Source organism: Saccostrea echinata, unplaced genomic scaffold (assembly GCF_033153115.1).
Source record: "Saccostrea echinata isolate AGI-Se365-2 ecotype Australia unplaced genomic scaffold, CSIRO_AGI_Sech_v1 ptg000047l, whole genome shotgun sequence".
Lineage (NCBI taxonomy): Eukaryota > Metazoa > Mollusca > Bivalvia > Ostreida > Ostreidae > Saccostrea > Saccostrea echinata.
Genome location: NW_026889796.1, coordinates 15,296,154 through 15,310,873, shown reverse-complemented (window position 1 = coordinate 15,310,873; position 14,720 = coordinate 15,296,154). Strand labels below are relative to the sequence as shown.

At 34.9% G+C, this 14,720-nt stretch overlaps 2 protein-coding genes across 3 annotated transcripts in view; one reads left to right on the top strand and one right to left on the bottom strand.

Moving 5' to 3' along the window:
• Window positions 1-1,299: 1,299 nt before the first annotated feature.
• Window positions 1,300-3,748, bottom strand: LOC133202844 (heat shock 70 kDa protein 12A-like). The gene is made up of 4 exons (XM_061338720.1): window positions 3,428-3,748; window positions 3,080-3,310; window positions 2,830-2,974; window positions 1,300-2,365 (listed from the first exon to the last, which is right to left on the bottom strand). Exons 1-4 carry the CDS (start codon window positions 3,746-3,748, stop codon window positions 1,317-1,319), a joined length of 1,746 nt encoding a protein of 581 aa, XP_061194704.1. The 3' UTR covers window positions 1,300-1,316.
• A 3,039-nt stretch (window positions 3,749-6,787) lies between these two features.
• Window positions 6,788-14,720, top strand: part of LOC133202592 (protein mono-ADP-ribosyltransferase PARP14-like) — a 35,032-nt gene continuing 27,099 nt past the window's right edge. Inside the window, exons 1-6 of one of the 2 annotated variants that reach the window (XM_061338430.1) lie at window positions 6,789-7,043; window positions 8,838-8,941; window positions 11,919-12,435; window positions 13,063-13,239; window positions 13,623-13,907; window positions 14,393-14,683. In XM_061338430.1, the coding sequence (XP_061194414.1) occupies window positions 6,860-7,043; window positions 8,838-8,941; window positions 11,919-12,435; window positions 13,063-13,239; window positions 13,623-13,907; window positions 14,393-14,683 (1,558 nt within the window). In that variant the 5' untranslated portion in view covers window positions 6,789-6,859. Of the gene's footprint in view, window positions 7,044-8,837; window positions 8,942-11,918; window positions 12,436-13,062; window positions 13,240-13,622; window positions 13,908-14,392; window positions 14,684-14,720 lie in introns of both variants that reach the window. The other variant, XM_061338431.1, reaches the window with a different exon arrangement.

The following is a 14,720-nucleotide window of genomic DNA, read 5'->3' as shown; positions in this document are numbered from 1 at the left end:
TAATGTGCTTTGTGTATTTAAAATTTCATTATTTTAACATATGGTAAAGTAGTCTTGTAAAGGTACAAAATGATACAAAAACCAAAAGTTTTGACCGTTTAATAAGAGAGAAAAACATTTTTTACTGAATCTTTACTCAAATCTGTTCTTAGAGTCCTTAGCTTTCAAAGGCTATAAGATTGCCATTTGTCTAGAAAATTATAATTTATTTCATGTTTTAAAACTTTAGTCCATTATTATTAATTTCAGCTACTACAAAATTTTCCTTAAGACTTTGATTGTTTAAAAATGCCTTTTAAATTCATTGTTCTCTAGTAATTTTGAGAAGCAGAAAAGGTGATATTTTCATACGCCGCCATTCCGCCAAAAATATAGTCCCTGCTAGATTTCAAAGTCAGTTTACCATTACTATTCCAAATTGTACAATTATGAAAAATAAAGAAAAATATGATCTTTAAAACCCTTAACATCTATATATAAAAGACATGTAAGCAAATACACTTTGAGTATTTCATTAAGTCAGAAACCAGACAAGAATCCCTCCTTAAACATTGTATATAAATCATAATTATAGAACAATGAGACTATTTCAGACTTTTATTTGAAAAAAATGAAATATGTCATAAACGGCATTGCTCGTACATTAATTCGACAAAAAGTCATAAAGGAAGAATTTTTCTATAACGGCAAATTTATGAATAATCGGTGGTTTATATGTTCTTTTAAAAATATTATACAAAAAAAAAAAATCCAGTTTGTATATGGAATAACAATGATATAACGCTGTATCAAGAATTCAGTAATCAGGCCCGAGGAACACGGGGGGGGGGGGGGGGGGCTTTTTCTGCTACAATAAATTTTCCTTTAGATGCAGGTTGCCCTCCCCCTCCACCACCTTTTGTTGCTCTTAGGTCGAACGCTGACAAATTCCAGGATTTGGACAGTTCATAAGGTTTTTTTTTCTGGCTTGTCAAATTATTTTGGGAAGTTGCCCCCCCCCCCCAACTTTTTGGTCATTTTTTTTGTCAGATATTTTGGGAAGTTGCCCCCTTTTGAAACCGTAGCTACATTGTACGGGCCTGAGTAAGAACAAGCCATGAATTATAATAAACACTGGCATACAAATATAGTATAATTAAAGTATAATTTTTAGCAGATTGGTGTGTTATGGAAAATTTCGATCCATAAGCTTAATGTAGATTAAGTGTTACGACATATTACATGTAATTATCTAATATTAATGATTGAGCAATTTGATTTAAAAATGGACAATATATGCTAAGACCATTAAACAATACTTTGAAAACTGTCTAGAATTATGGAGAGCCCTCCAGAAAGTCAATTTTAATGTCCACTGAAGTTTTGGACGTTTCATCAATGCCCTCAACAGTAATCTTTGTTCCCCCAAACTTGAATTTGGCTTTGACTTTCCGGCTTGTTCCTCCACTGGTGTCCGGCATGGGAACGGTCAAGGAACCGATTTCCTTACATCCCTCGTCATCAATATATTCTGGATCCACGTGGTTACATGTGAAGACTCTGAAATTGACAGATGTTTGGTCTTCGTAAATTGGATAGTACGTTTCGTCTGTTGTTTCATCAACATGTATTGTGTCTCCTTTTCTTACGTGAATATCGAACTTGTCTTTGCAATAAACTTTTCCATTCTTGACTGTTCTTTTTGATTCGGGGTGTTTTCCTTCAATGAATGTGGTGTTGGTTCCAACGCCATAAGTGTACTTTACAACTCTGGCGGCAATCATTTTTGGGTCGTGACCAAATATAACGGCCCCTTTCAGTACGGCCAAACCACAGTCTGGAGGAATCACTACTTTACAGGACGGGAATGATTCTCGTATCCTCCTCTGTAGAAGGTCACACTCGGAAAACCCCCCAACCATAAGAATCACGTCGGTTCCTAACGCTGTCTCGGATATCAACATTTCCTCAACTTTAAAGACAATCTTGTCGATTACATGATTGAAAAATTTTTCATATTTCTTCTGCTCGATAAAAATTTTATCCCGCTTCCATGTCACATATTCCCCTAAGCCTTTTGTCTGTGTCAAAGTATTAATATCCCCATCCGATATACTCAGAAAAGACTGCGGAACTTGCATACGCACTTTTTTGCTCGTTGCCTTTTCTCTCTTCTTACTTTCAAAAAATCTAAACAAATCAATATAGTCTCCAGTAAATCTCATTCGGAAAGCCTCAAAGATCGGTTTAGAAACTATCTCCTCTAGCATTTCTTTGAATTGGGCGTCTACATAAATCCCACCCCAATCACCGCCTTGAGCGCGGTCAATTTCTTGTAGCTTCCCATCTTCTGTCACTTCCTGAATCGCCATGTCAATAGTACCACCTAAAATATTCAAAATATTCAACAATAATAATTTTCCCAAAAAATCATGATGTTACTCTTAATTTCATCATTTCGTAAGTTTTACGGTCGATACAATGACCTTGTCAACACATACAACCTATCATTAAGTCAAATGCTGACTGATGTATTTCATACCAATTGTTAGGCCATTACTTATACACTGATCTGCCTACGGATTTTTCCAGGTTTTTTTGTTTCCCGATCATGACAAGGAGCACACGGCAGGGGATGCTCCCTCCTCCGTGGCACCTGATCCCACCTCTAAATTTTGAGGTCCGTGTTTGCTCTGCTCCAAATTTGTATCGTTTTATTGGATTTTCGAGATTGAATACTGTTTGTTATCTTCATATTTCATTTCATACATGATACAAGGCCGATTAGCAACTGAAAAATGAAAGTACCTGGTATTCATTTATCATATACTAGTATACATGTAGATATACCTCCTGCGTCCAAAACAATGAACCTTCGGCCTGGCTGCATTGCACTCAGACAATCTCCTCCTTTTTCTATAGGTAAACACTTGCAGTAAATAGCTGCAGCTTCTGGTTCTAAGCAAATCATCAGGTAAGCTTTCGGAATGCCAGCCTAACATGGAATGAACAAATTAAAATTTCAGCAACACATAATCAAAATCTAATTACGGAGAGATGTTCTATAGGAGATGATACAGATTTATAGCAATATAATTACCTTCTCGGCTGCTTCTTCCATGAACTGTTTGGCAGGTTCGTCCCAAATAGCAGGAACGGTTAGGACCCAAGCTACATCACCGTCCTCAGGCGAAATAGCCTTCTTCAAATTCTGCTTTTCAAAACTATCCAAAAAGTGACCTCTCAGATACTTGATGGAGTGTGTAAAAACATCTATGGCCAATATCTCCTTGTCTGTCATATCCTTTAGTTTGGTGTTTCTGGTAATTTTCTAATTAACCAATTAAAAAAAATCAGGATTATACATTCAAAAAATGCATTCTTAATTATACATGTATATGATATAATTGTCATGAACGGCAGATTGAGACTCTATGCATGAATTTACCAGATGCCCATCTTTGTCGTACAGCATCATTTTAAATCGACGAAAATAAAAATATTTTTTCTTCTCTTCTTCTGGCAATCTGCTATACATGTTTTCAGCATCGTAACCAAAGCTGACAAAGTTTTGGTCTGCGTCGAGTAGCAGAGTTGTGGGTGTTTTTTCTGACATTAATTCCCCAGCATTCCAGTGAACGGTATATATTTCATTGATGTTCTTTTCGTTGCCTTTCAAGAAATTTGCCCGGGTGGAAAAGGCGTATCCAGAGTATGTTGTACCAAAGTCTATAGCCACAACGTAAAGCGAATTCCCTGAAGTTGACATCTGTGAGCAAAAAAGAGTTGTAACAAGCTAACCCTTAAACATCAATTAACACAACAATTTTTCAAAACGTTTGGTCATATTATTTTGTCTACCGACATATCCATGAGTTATAAACGTTATTTAACAATTCAGAGAATTTAAAAGCGAAATTGTTCCTCTGTTCCAGTTTGACATTACAGGGGGAAAAGCTAGGAGCTACATGTATAATTAAACGAATAAGTCGGTGTGAAAGATACACTTCAGGAATACTAATTCGATGTACTAGTGTACATGTATAAGAGGGAAATTTGCTATTTTCAGTATACATGTATATTCAACTTAATAAAACTTTTAAAATTAGTTAAAACATAAAAAGAACAAATACATGAACTAACACGATTTATGGACAGACTCTTTGTGACCCAGTATCGTTACAAATACTAAGTAAAGTGTCATTCACCAAACAACACTTTAATACTAAATCGGGCTGAAGAGCAAGGACCATGAACCATATAAATGCATCATCTCAAAATTTTCGTGTTATTCAAATGTGAAAAAAAATACTCTGGCTCTTAATTAGACATGTTAAATTAACTGGTATATGCCAAATCCACTGATGACTTTCAATATCTATTTTAAACTTATTCATTTTTCTTTAATGTATCTTAGGATGCAAATCAATTATAATTGTCTATGTTAATGCTTTTCACTTAAATCAGTAACTGAGCATGAAATTATTCGAATTACACAGTCACGTGGAAAGGATTCTATTTTCTATATTATATACATGTACTTGTGGACATTTTATTTTACAATTCAGTTATTACTATTGCTTCCTTGTCTGGGACGCCCGCGTGACGCAGTGGTAGAGCGTCTGCTCTAGACTCGCGGAGTAAGGGGTTAATCCTTACGTCGCTGGTTCGAATCCTACTGTGGGACATGGAGACCGGTCCTTCGGATAAGACCGTATAAACCGAGGTCCCGTCTTGCAGTAGGTGCTGGCATGAAAAAGATCCCTCATTGTGCAATGGCCCTAAGTGCCGAGTATAGGTCAAAATTTGCAGCAAGTGGTGGCGTCTCCACATTCATGAGTGAAAAACGAATGTTAAACAACAAACAAACAAATCATTGTCTGGGACCAAAAAATAGACCATCGACACTGCAGTAACTTGCATCATATGACATGGTAGTTTCAAACACGTGTGATGAATCTAAATAATAATAAATATCACGGCAAAGGCATCCTCGCAATCCACTGCCAAAATTTTCGATTCTCTCCCATTCTGGAGAGAGCTATGAGCGAACTCCGGACTGTGGCTTGAGACGATGGGCCAAAGGTTTCTGCGTACTTGTTGCTAATATGCAGGAATATGCCAAAAATAAATGTAATTACTGAAATGTTTGCCGCAAGTGAACAACAATGTTTGTAGCAAGTTTGCAGCAATGTTTATTTAATATAAGTTAACAGCAAGATTTCCATATTTGAAAAACTCATTGTTTGCTGCAGACTTGAAGCAAACCTCATTCAAGCTTATATCATTTGTAAATTTTGAATTTACTAAGGGGGTAAATACAAAATTTACCACGTGATACTTGATACATACTTGAAGCTAGCACACTTGCTGCAAAGTGTTACATGGCCGTAGGAACCAGGGGAGGGGGCACTGGGGGCGTTCCCCCAATAATTTTGCTGATATATAAGTGTAGAGTACTATAGAAAACAGAGATACTTTATGCTCGTGCCCCCTCAATAAAAACATCTGATGACCCCCCCTTTTTTTTGCATGTCAGGAAATTTTTGGTAGTTGATAGTGCCCCCTCAACTGAAAATGTATGGCTGTGCCCCTCCCCCCCCAAAAAAAAAGCCCTCACCATAGTCGTTCAATCGGGTCCGTAGGACAATATCATTTTAACGATAGAACGTTCTATCTAGCTGTCATGGTTTCTTTAGCTTCATTGCAGCAAGTTTGAAGCAATGTCTGCAGCAGACTTGCACCAAATTTTTACAGGAAGGCGTGTTGTAGACGTTACGCGCACTGTTCATAATCCGACGTCGACCATTTACGCATACAGTTTTTTTTAAAGGGAAAATAATATTAAGGAAGCTCTAAACACTGCTCACTAAAGAGCTCTACTTATAGGGTAGTTTTATGCAGTTAGAGTGATCTGCCCTTAGAAGTAAGATAGAAAAAATGGTTATTTACAGTTAATTACACAATTTGTAATAGATTAAAATGTTCTTAGTATTATATTAGACAAAGAATAAGAAATTTAATTCATTATTTCCATTGATTTTCTAAATGTAAGTAAACAACAGTGATTTCTGCTCACGAATAGTCTATTGTCTTTGAACATTTTTCCTGCAGAAATAAGGCAGGTGCCATATGTTGAAAATGAACTAAATAGTCTCAATATGCACACCTTTATATGATATACATGTATTTTTCTCTAAGTCCAAAAAGCACTTTTGTTTAGTGTTTAGAGCTTCCTTAACTGTAATCTTGGAGACCGTGCTGGGAGCAACAGTGTATTATTTTAAACATAAACAAACGGTTTTCATACCATGGTGCTTTTAAAAATCATAAACTCGCCCTGCTCATCACTTTTTACAACCCGAAACCGAAAGTTTATTTAAATGTTGATAATACATCCACAGATATTACACTAATATAATATTTTTTTTTTTTTTTGAATTTCAAATAATTAATGATAATAAAACAGAGAACATACAATCTAAACAATTATTTTCTCATACCTCTGACTTCAAGTAGCAAGTGTTTACATCGTTCCAAAGAATGTATTTTTAGATTCGGTGTTTTCCAGAAATCTACATTGTACTATGATCAACAGACCAATATGCCACCTGCATTTACATACGCATTCTATTTACGGCAAACTATATGAAACATCCATGCTGTAAATTGCATTTTCTTTTCATTGTAACCTTCACATCTACCACGCTTGTTATTTTTTTTTTTAATTTTAAGTCATGTGACAACTTTTATTCACGTGATTTCTTAAAATAGATATTCGGAAAACTCCAAAACGAAAGTAGAAAAATGAACTTTTCAGAGAATATGGTGCTTTTCGGGTTTTCCTGGTAAATGTTTATATAAATGAATTATCATCATTATGAGTGGAGGATTCATCATGAATCGGCTGCGGGAGGAGTTGAGCTCGCGTTGTGTGATTGTGGGGGGCTTCCCTCCTCCTCCGGCAATACTACCCCAGAATGTGTATAGTTTATTTCAGTGTCAACGGGCCGAGCCAGCAGGCGAAGGAACATCGTGGCTTGTCTTGTTTCAGAATTCAGACCGTAAGTTATCAATCATACTGGTTTGACCAATACCCGGACAGAACAAGTTTTCAAATTTATGTAATCTAGACAAAAGCTTTAATTTGAATGTTTTTTTTTTTTTTTACATTTCACTGCATTTCACATTAGTAAGAATCCAAGGGAGTGATCATCAGCGTTTCATGAGTCTAGTAAACAAAATGGTGTTCTAAATCTACACAGTTGGACAGATTCTTTGTTTCAGTTTGCCCCAGTAATTTAATATCAAAGTGGTGAGTAAGTCTTGGACAGTGAGGTATTGAGGTCAAACCACATTTAAATAGCTACCATGCTCTTGCATCCAATTAATTTTAATGTACTGAGTAAAAAAAAATGCATTTAAAGTCACATTTTATTTGAACACAATCCAAAGTGGTGAGTAAGTCTTGGACAGTGAGGTATGTTGAGTAGATAGAATGTTCTATCGTTAAAATTATAAATGTCCTACGGACCCAGTTTAGATTATTCTAACTATATATTGAGGTCAAACCACATTTAAATAGCTACCATGCTCTTGCATCCAATTAGTTTTAATGTACTGAGTAAAAAAAATGCATTTAAAGTAACATTTTATTTTACACATTTTACAATTCATGTTAAGTATTTTGTATTAATTAATAATGGTTATTGTTCTTTTTTTCAAACATAATTATATTATCAGCATATTCAAATATATATTGCATAAATGACAGCAACATACTATTTGGTCGGTTTATTATTGGTTATTTAACATCAATCTGACGTTGAAAAAAATTTGTGATTTTCAATGTCTTTTTTTCAACGTCCTATGATGTTGTTATTTGGTTGTTCAATGTCGTCAACTAAGATCAACATATTTTCAACGTTGGTACAACGTTGTATGCCTGCGGGGTGGTTATTGAATCAGTGATATTCAAGTATTAATCCTTCTTGCTTGTGACTAAACACCTGAATTGTCTCCATGTGTTTACTGTACGTATGAAGTGTTTTTTGGTAACATACCTGTACATTAATTCCTATTGTTTTTGAAGATCAGGATGTGTATAAGCACCATCAGGTGACAACTAGGGCTGTGTATTGAGCAAAAAATTTTGATACGATATATTTTATACAGCGATATGCAATATATTGGATTCCTTGTCAAGTCTATCAAAAAAGTCCTACAAATCATTTAATGCATATAATATTTTTAAAAACTGAGTGTTTAATAACCCATTTTGAAGTTCTTGTCTCACAGTTATTACAAAATACTCCTCAAATTCAAATTTTTAACGACAGTAAAACCAACATGTTAAAATACAGTTGTCTATGTATTTTGTAATAATTATTTAAGATGTGCTATCTCCTAAATGTTTATATCATTATTAATCAGTTTTTAATTAATTCAAAACAGTTAAATATAAACTTTGGTGATTGAAATTCCCAACTTTTTCACAGAATTATAAGAAAAACTGCCTATTTATTTGATACAATACATTCTTGAATATCGGATGGTACGTATTGATATAGCGCACAGCCCTAGTGACAACCCTACTGAGACCTGACAGTCTGTGATGTCTCCTTACTAAACATTCCATAATACCGCGTCGCGTTGTTTTATTATCCTGAAGAATCAAATATATCAGGCAAACTTATTGAATTCTCCAACCCACTGGTCTGATATATATTTTGACATCATAAATTGTTTCCCTGCATGTGACATCCTCTAGACCAATCAGATTTACTGTATTATTCTGAAGAATAATAGTATATCTTACATGTCTCATGTTTTTTTGTTTTTTTTTACGTAAATTACAGAAGCAAAATGGTGGGTGACAAATCGCAGCACTTATCATGTTGGAAACATGAGTTTACGAGTAACTCCTTCCTGTGGATCTAACATTCCTGATGCTTGGCTTCAGGTGAGAAAATTGGACTGAAATGGGAGGGAAGGGAGGGATATTCAAGTACATGTATTTCTTCTTGCTTATGTCAATATTGCAAGAGATATTCCTCTATTTATTTATGAGTTCTTGGTAACGTAACATGGCTCTAAAGAGTTATCTATGTTGTGACAAGACAATGAAAGATGTGTCAGAAGGAAAGAGGCAGATAAGTATTATATGACTGGTGATTGAGCAGATGGTACTGGTACTTGCATGCATGAGGAAGGCAACAAAAACATCAGTCATATCCTATATTATTGCTTGAGCATAAGTAAGGCATTCTGGGAGCAACAAAGGATGAGATTGACTATAGACCTGTAAATTAAAAAAAAAATGTTATTAAAACTTTTCAGTGTAATGTATCATGAATTTCTTCAGTTTCCTTAGTCATGAATATTTAACTCTGTAGAATTGTACACAATTTCCAATAAAAAAAAAATTACAAGTGTACATGTATGATGATAGAAACTCTTACTAAAGTTATAATTTTGGATTGAGGGCTGTGCTCATATTTCAATTTTAAGCCCCTGTCACACCAGGGCTGTGTTTCCACTGTAACAGTTGTTTCTGGGATTGCCATGGGAATTCAGAAAATTTGTGCAATTTCATTTGAAATTTTTCAAAAGATGAAGATGTCATGGCATTCTGATGGTGACCGAGGCATTTCTACGGAGCTCCTGCGGTGCGCTACTGCATTCCTTCAGAGTTCTGATGATTGAATGGCTGATTGCTCATGACATGTGAGGTCGAGTTGTCACTTCGTGTTGTGCACAATGCACTGATGGTCGAGTTGTCACTTCATGTTGTGCACAATGCACTGATGGTCGAGTTGTCACTTCATGTTGTGCACAATGCACTGACTTCGTGCACAAGACATTCTTTTGAATGCAGTGATGTTTCAAACTGAGAGATCTCTGTGCAAGTGCTGTCAACTACTACTGCGTCGATACAGCGATCACGTGCATCACTTGGGCGTGCCATCGGAGCTCTTGTGGTGCTGTTGGAGACCTTATTGCACTCCTATAGTGACCCTAAAACTGTAAATCAGACTGAGAATATAGAGCCATGGCATATACTTTGTGAATGCATAAAGGAAATTAATAAGTTCATAGACTATTTCTTAAAATGGTATAAATTATATTTCAGAATAGATTAGGAACTTTCAGGTGTTAGCCATATATTCAGTTCACATTTACTGTACATTGTGATTTCCTTTGGCTATATGCCAATAGTCAATTTATGTATTTCTTGCATATAAAAAGAAAGAAATGAAATACTGAGAGATTGGTTAGAAACAAGTTTTTTTTAACTCATGCTCTTTTTATAAAAATTTTGTTAGCCCACTCAAAATCCTTTTTTTAAACCAGAAGTACTGACTACGTGAGAAATAGAGAAATTCAATATCATATGCTAATAAAATACACAACCTCATAGTTTCAAGTGACTTTTCTTTTAAATGTTGATACCTTGTATATGAACATGTAATTGTATGTACCTGATATCTGTTCTACAGTGTTTACATACAGGTACATAAACATTGTACATAAATTAGATTATGGTTTAAACTTCCTTATTAAATTGAAAGAGATAAAAAAAAATGCGACTGATTATTGACTGTTTGTTATAAGGTATGTGAACAAGTATGAAATGATAAGATACAAGCGATAGAGATATATTTGTAGGAGAGAACACCCCATGTGACCAAATTTGTTTTTTTTGTAAGGCCATTCCAAGTTATTTCAATGTTAAGTGTCCATGTACGCCTTGATTTTTGACACCCAAGATCAGAAAAAAACAAAACAAAACAAAATTAGGAGTCCTGAAACTGATTCTTTTGATCAAAACCATTGTCAATTTCTTTCTATATTTGTCTAAAATCTGTGACAGTCATATAATAGCATGATTTTGCTAAGGAATTTATAGGTCTTTCTATGATAAAAATAGATTAATGAAATCAAATCCTTTGAATGACATCATTTTTCTGACGATGTCTGTGTTTTAATTTTGTGAAATAAGGTAGATATAGGTTTTTGAAAGATGAGTGGGTGCTAAACAGAGAAAAAACTTGGAATGGCCTAATTAGATCATTTTTCAAATGGAAGATAAGGGACACCTTCATAATGTGACATGCTTCCCAAACAAGAAAATTTTAAGGTTTTTATTACAATTTTTTAATCATCTCACTGTTTATTGCATAGCTCAATCAGAGAGTCAGCTTGTTTAAATTATGGGTCATGAGTTTGAATCCCTCTCTGGTTTTACTCTTGGTACTTTCTGATGAATTTTATTAAGGATTTTTTGAAGCCAAATATTAAAACTTTTAGATAATTTAAAGCTATAACGATACAGTGAAAACTGTCTAATCTGACACCTGTTCAATCCATTTCACTATGAATTCTGACCCATATTTAAATTCTTGGGTTTTTTTTTTTTTTTAATTTTCTTTATACTTTGCAATCTAATACCCTGTCTGTTCTGATGCAAGTTTTTTGGTCTCCCAGAGCATGGCAGATTAGACAGGTTTCACTGTATTCTAAATATGAGCTACCTTTCACACATATCAGTGTCTATCAGTGTCCCATTCCTTCTTTATGTTGAAGATAAAAATAGTATGAAAGGAAAAACAGTGATTCAACAATGTTAAATTTTTTTTCCTGGCAGAGGGACATTTATCCTTACCCCAATTAACAAACAAAACATGCCAGATACAGGTATCTTAGCTCTATCCCAGATCTCTATGAACAGTCGAACGTCCGTATCTTGAACACTGATATCTCAAATACCATGGATATGTCGAAGTGATTTGGAAGTCCAAATCATTAATTCTTTAAGTATTTTACCCTCGATATCTTGAACCCTCAGATATCTCGAAATTTTTTCTTGGTCCCATCGAGATCAAGATAACGAGGTTCGACTGTATTCATAATATTGTACTTTTTGTTTTCATTAAAAGGATGATCAACATGGATCAGCTGGAGCTCAGATGCCAGGATATCCTACAGGTTTCCCTGGATTCCAAGGATATCCCGGATATCCTAGTCATGGTATCCCGGTATCCATGCCTTCAACTTCACAGAGAGACCAGATACACACCAACCCATACAATCAGCACATTCCTGTGTCCAGTCCGCCATTTCAATATCCATCTGGGGGTCCAACGATATCAAACCCTGGGGGGTTGCCACACAAAATTCCCCCTGGAAGTGAACCACAGGTTATAACATCTGATCCAATGTCCTCTAAAGCATCTATGGCTCCCACAGTGTACCAAAATTATCCAAGCATGTCCATGCCTGAGCCTGGAGCCATGGCTCCACCTTCCTATGAGAGCCATAATTTTCCACCTAAATTGCCACCCAAACCTTCAACCATGAAGTCTCCCAAGTTGGTCCAAGTGGATAACAGCAAACAGGAACAATCGAGCATTCACCAGGGCTCGGATATAGATCCGGGAATGGCACCTGTACAAGGTATGATAAATATTGTGAGCAACATGTATGAATTATTTGAACAGCATATTTTACTCTTTTCATAAATCATTTTAAAATTTTAACATTTAAATTGTGAAGTGCATTTTGGCCATTTCTGATGATTCCTGCAAAGCTAATATATTGTAAATGTCATACAGATTGGAACTTTTTATTAAAGATCAAAGTCCTATTATAATTATGTGAACTTAAATTGTCATACAATTTATGATTTATGAACGTATTAAAACTGTGTATAGTGTTACTTCTAATTGAGTGAAAAGGAAGTATTTAAATCTGAATTGTAACAATTAAGCACTCAACCTGCTCAGGGTTGTAGACTAAGGAATATGAAGTAGTATTATAAAATGTAGAAAAATTAGTAATATGGGTGTCAATAGATCTGGATCAATGGTGTCTGAATCAATTAGGTTCCACTAATTTACTGTACATGTTCTACTAATTTGATTTCTTCCATAAGATTGATTTTGCAGAGAATGTTATTCTTAACTTTAATACAGATCAGCTTCAAGACTAAAAATTTCATCCTACCAAGTACAATGTAGTATAAAGATCGATTTTAGTTTTATAATCTTGATTTTTTTTTTTATTATAATTTTGTCACCATAGAAACGCCACCTCCTGCCTGTGACAGTATCCAAGTATCCAGGCTACCAAGGGACATAACTGAGGAATTCATTTCCGATTTCTTTGAAAATGAAAAAAGAAGTGGTGGTGGATACGTGGCTAATGTGGATTATGATGAAAAGAAGAATACTGCTATTGTCAAATTTGAGGATCCAAGTGGTAATTCCTATGACAGTCATACAATAACTTAATTAAACTCTTTCATTTCTGTTCTTCATCATGTGTACCTGAAAATGAAAAAAAATGTGTCAAAGAATTTTGCATGTGGATTTTAAAACTATAGTATTTGTATATATAGGCTGCGAATGTTTTTTTTTCTTAAAAAAAAGTCAATTCAGATGTACTGCTTGGTTATAAAAGTAATAATCAATTAACTGCCACCCCACCCCTTCAATTATACAATATACAGAAAGTTATGCCATCAGAATACATTGTCTAATTTTACATGTATATTATGTCCTTTGTTAACTGAATTTCTGAAGTTTCCAGTAAAAGCTAGAATAATTTTTTTGTGTAACATTATTCAATTTTTTTCTATTCAGTGGTAAAGAGTGTCTTGCAAAGGCAGGAAAGTTCAGCCATAGTGATGAACAAGCAGCAAATAGAAATTGAAGAGTATAATCCAGCAGTAGACAGTGAGGTTAAGGGTGAATCTGATGACCTAGAGGTCACAGCAGTCAAGGTCACAAATCTTCCCCCAAAAGCAACTGATGAACAGATAGAATTGTTCTTTGAGAACCCTAGGAAGAGTGGAGGTGGAGAAGTGGAAAAAGTGGAGTTTGATGAGGCTACCAAAAGTGCTATTGTGTGGTTTAAAGATCCTGAGGGTAAGTAAGAAACAGTCTTTGTCTTCAGCTCAGGGATGTGTTCAAGATTACATGTAGCAGCTACAGGGGTATGTTCATGCATGGTCAAAGCAGGTAAATAATGCCTTGTTCACACGGATGTGCTTTAAATATTTAATTCACAGTAAATTAAATAAGTGCAAAGTAAAATAATGCAAATCAAACTAATGTGAATTAAATCACATGAGGGTTAATGCAAAGTAAACTAATGCACATTAATATTTTATTTCTACAGTAAGGCTATTCTGTAAGGATATTATGACATCATAAGCAGATCCATTTGGCATACTGTCATATTGTCTGTACACATTTTTGGAGATCAACATATTTTTTCTTTAATTTGGGTCATTGTTCAGTCTGGATAATGATATACATGTAGTCATTAAAAAAAACAATGGATAATGATATAGTCATTGAAAAAAAACAATGGAAAGGAACATTTTCACAATATTTGTAATTTTTTTTAGTGGTAAAGAGTGTCTTGCAAAGGCAGGAAAGTTCAGCCATAGTGATGAACAAACAGCAAATAGAAATTGAGGAGTATCGTCCACCAGGAGACAGTGAGAGTGAGGGTGAATCTGACCTTGAGGAGGAAGAGGTCACAGCAGTCAAGGTCACAAATCTTCCCCCAAGAACAACTGATGAACAGATAGAATTGTTCTTTGAGAACCCAAGGAAAAGTGGTGGTGGAGAGGTGGAAAAAGTGGAGTATGATAAAGCTACCAACAGTGCTGTTGTGTGGTTTAAAGAGGCTGAAGGTCAGTGAGATGAAATAATTGAAGTAGAAAGCAAAGG